Source organism: Rosa rugosa, chromosome 2 (assembly GCF_958449725.1).
Source record: "Rosa rugosa chromosome 2, drRosRugo1.1, whole genome shotgun sequence".
In the NCBI taxonomy this organism is placed as follows: Eukaryota; Viridiplantae; Streptophyta; class Magnoliopsida; order Rosales; family Rosaceae; genus Rosa; species Rosa rugosa.
The window spans coordinates 32,808,271-32,812,733 of record NC_084821.1 but is presented as its reverse complement, the minus strand read 5'-3'; the positions used below and the strand labels follow the sequence as shown (position 1 = coordinate 32,812,733).

Here is a 4,463-nt window from a genome sequence, read left to right as displayed (position 1 = left end):
TGACACCAAGTTTGGTTGCATTTTCTACAAAGCAATAACAGATGCAAGGCAATAATATTGAAGAATAACAATGATCAAGTCAAATACCAGGATAACAGATACTTTATATAAATTAGAAGGAGGATTAAGGCAGAGTGAACCCAAAAGGCAAATTCGCTTCAGGACTGAAGAAGGGACCATCCCTAGGAAGAACTCTCCCCGGCCCTTAATTTATTAATAATGAATGCAGAATACAAACAAAGAGGGGGACATACAGCCTTACCTCTAAGAAATACAAACCTTAAAAGAAAGCACCGGAACATCTGAAATAAACTTAGGTCAGGAACTCATACCCCCAAGTACACTCAACATGATTGGTGCCACAGAGTTGCATGCCATATTCTTGTAACAATATCAAATAGCGAGGGGGAGAGGGAGCTAGCAGAGACCATTAATTGGTGGCAGAATCCAAATTGCAGGTTCTAATCTGTACTCTTCCGAAGAATGCTGAGGGTAACATTGTAGAGGAGTAGTGGTTCCCTCCTCTAAATTGAAAATCCCCACATCACATTGACAACTATTAAAATTTCTATAATCATCTTCCACAGTTATCGAATCACTTGTGTAATATATGGAGTTTGGTCTGCACCAAGAGAAGCTTGAGGCCAAAACAGACATTGACTGATTGTCACCAACAAACAGAGTCTCATCTCCAAGGGTTTTTAACTCAACCTGCTGCACAACATATCCATTGTCATCAAACACCAACTTGTAAACCTTGAAAGTGAAAGTCACAGGCATTGTCAACTGACCCCATTCTCTTTGTACTTTCAAAAATCTTCGAACGTGCAAAAGCTCTCCTTTAGTTGATTCCACAAGATATGATTGAGAACTTGAGCGCATATAAGTAGTATTGAGTATCTTTGCCTTTAGCGAATTACCAGAAGTGCAGGTTTTAACATCAAAAGACACGATTCTTCCAAGATTCTTGTCAACTGCGTATACCTGACCTTTGTAGAAAATAGCATCAGTAATGGCATATTGTTCCATTGTTTCTATGGAACTCCAAAACGATTGCCCTCCTCTAATGAAACCGAGAGTGGAATCAGTAGTGTAAAATGCTACAACCATAAAACTGTTGTCCCCGTTAACGGAAGGATCCCCGAACAAGATGAGCTTCGGGGCCTGCTCCCGCTTGAAGCTCATACGGCCCTGCTCCAGCTTGGTGCTCCTGCCGAATCTCCATCCCCTGCATCCCAAGACATGGGTAGCTCTTGTGAAAGGGTTCAGGAGTTGTATATTAGAATCTAGACCATAATAATGCATTGTAGCGAGCCAACCGTTGCCACAGGCATAGTATCTGCGAGCAGAGTGATAATTAAAACGAGGCCTTGCTAGGTTAATCTTGTGGTAGACTTTTCCTTCAGATAAGCTATAAATTAGGTCTTGATCGCCGGGCAGGATGAGCATGGGAGGAAGTAGCTTAGGCCATCGACGTGTTGTATGATTGTAGTGTTTTGCAAAAGAATGCCAAAGTTTGCAAATGGCAGCAAAATGAACATGGTCGATGGGTTCCAATAACTTATCAAGAATAACAAAGGCAACATCCACATTGAGACTTAATGCCCATTCTGAATCTAAACTAGTCACTCTACGAGGACACTTGTTCATTCCTCCTTATTTTCCTATCAAGGTATGACCTGAAAAGATGAACAAGCAACTGAGCTATATATACAAACAGACATAACAATAAGGAAATCTGTCTCTCTCCTCGTAGGATTAGGAGAAGGAAGATCGCGAATCTTAATCCCACAAGGAGAAGGAGATGTGATGATGGGGAAAAGGTATCGAACACAGACCTCCAACAGTCACTCAACAGACGCTAGAAATAAGGAGTAGCAAACTCATAGAGTATGGCAAATCCATGCCACAAATAAACTGATATTATTCATAAACTATAAGCTATCTAACAACAATTACATTACCCATATTTATAGGGTTTACAATACTTGGAGAATAAGTAGACTTAAGCTAGAATGGAAAGCTAATTAAATGTAAATTCTAAATTAAATGTAAAATGATACCCTAAAAATATCTAAATAATAAAATATAAAATAACAAAATAATGCATTTGATGTTGGCCCATTTGCACTAAAATTGGAAGAAATGGTCAAAGGAAAAATGTTTTGGACAATATATGTTAATCAACGACGAACTTGTCTTTTCACTAGAATCCTAAATGCTTAGTTTTTCTCTGTGTGCAGGCATTCACACCATGAATAGGATTCTCGCTAGCAGAGAATGAAGAACTGGACCGCCCAAAATCAACCCTGAACTGGTTTAGTTCTTTTGATGCATCAAAGTATGAATATTGTGTTTGGTTCTTGAATAATTTCTGGGTTTTGCTTTCTGGGAATATAAGATTTGGTTGTATATGTGTGCAGAACGATGACAAAGGATTTAATTTGATGATAAGTTGGACAATCATATGCATCAACGTAGCTCAAGGTAAACATCGGAATCATATATACATTTTATTCGATATTATGTATTCAGTGCTTTCAAATACCAGCTCACACAACGATGACAAAGGCGCATAAAAACCACATCAGTCCCATGGCAAGCAGATTAAAAATTCAAGGACAATCTTTTCAGCAATGTAAATAAAAGACCAAGCAAACCATGAAGATAATTTTTTGCTTCCTACATGACAATCTCATGTGCTGAAATGATACCAACAATCTTTTTAATGAAACAATGGTTTGTAGTTTTGTACACTTTTGAACTATATAAATGGAAGTCCTATGATCAAAGCCATAGGAATATTTTTTTTTTCTTACATGGCAATCACATCAACTATTTTTTGATGCGATAGTGGTGTACATGTTGTGGTGTACATGCTGATACAATGTAAGTTGACTCATAAACAATTTCAATGAACTTAATTTCGCATAGCTTAGTTAGTATTATCCTGCAGCATCACACGGGTTTGTTTACTAGTTGTAACTAAATAAAAGAGAAAGGGAGAACAAAATGGGGAAAGAGCCAAAAAAAAAAAAAAAGCCAAGATTTGCCTTTAAGAGAAGAAATTTTTAAGAAATAGGAATAGAAAATGTTATAAGAAAAGAAGGAAAAAAAAAAAAGATTTTTTATATTGAAACCTTAAAATTTACTCACTTGACCTCCTATGCTTTTTACACCTCCTTTCAAATTTTCAAATACTAAATTTACTTACTAAACCTCACTAAAGTTCCTCAAATAACCTCAATCATAAAATTTGCAAACAAACTATTATCTTTAAAATAAAAATCTTAGTCATTTCAATGATTTAATTACTCTATATCATTGAAAATCTTATATGTTGGTCTTAACCTATCTTTTACATCATTAATGAAAAAAACCTAGCGCTCTGCTAGGGTAGAGAGCGGCCGCCTTCGCGGTCTGTCTCTTAATCTTCCTCCATGAATATGGAGGCCCTGGGAGGCCTGCGTCGTGAGGGAGGGACCATATCTTCTTCTTTGCAGCAAGGTTCCAAGTTTCGCGGCCATAGGAGTTTTGGAAGGTGGAAGCGCCTTTTGAATATGGTGGTGAAAAGGAGTGGCACGGTGGATGTGGCGGCGCGGCGTGGCTACAGATTAAGCGGGTCTCTGGTCCGATCTGAGCTATGCAGGTGCCACCGACCGCAGATCTTGGCTGGTTGTAGGTGAGTACGGCTGCGTTGGGCGGCAAAGCTTGGACTGAGGACGCGGTGGTGCGTCTGGAGGAGCGTTTGGGCTCGGATCCAAGTTCATTGTTGGGCCTGGATTCTGGTTTGGGTCGTGGGTTGGCAAGATGATCTTGGAGACTGGGGTTGGGTCTGGATCTGGGACCTGGGGGGTCGAGTCTAGATCTGGGCTCGTCCTTGGGATCCAGGTCGGGCCTTGATTTGGACTAGGTCTCTGGGTTTGGGTTGGGCCTATATTGCTTGGATATGGGTCATTGAGTTGTGGTACTGTTTTTTAGGTGGAAGATTATCCTCTATTTGGTGTATTTTTTACATGGAAGATGCATGGATGGTCATATCACCAGTTACACTGTTAGAAGATTGCTCTTTTATGGTCGATCATACTATCGGTAACATACGTGGAAGATTGTTCTCTTTTTTTTTTTTTTTTGGCGTACGAGATTTGAGGAATATGCTTGGCTGGTCATATCACCGGTTACTTTGATGGAAGATTGGACTCTTATGGTCAGTCATTCCATTAGTAATTATTTAAATAGCCCGGATTACATCCGGTGCATCTTCAGATGCATTATTGCATCCAGTTACAGCTATGCTAGGTTTTATTTTCAATGTTTTATTGTCGCTTTTTTCATTTATGATGTAGTTTCTACATCTATCTTTTGTAATATTTCTTATTAATTAATGGAGTCGAATTTTCTATATAAAAAAAAAGAAGATGATTTAATTACTCTATAAATCTTAACTACATATCCATTCCTTA

At 38.7% G+C, this 4,463-nt stretch overlaps 1 protein-coding gene across 1 annotated transcript; it reads right to left on the bottom strand.

The window, feature by feature from the left end:
- Positions 1 to 417: 417 nt before the first annotated feature.
- Positions 418 to 1,650, bottom strand: LOC133730647 (putative F-box protein At1g65770). Its single transcript, XM_062158199.1, has one exon. The coding sequence runs from the start codon at positions 1,648 to 1,650 to the stop codon at positions 418 to 420; it is 1,233 nt and encodes a 410-aa protein (XP_062014183.1).
- Positions 1,651 to 4,463: the final 2,813 nt, after the last annotated feature.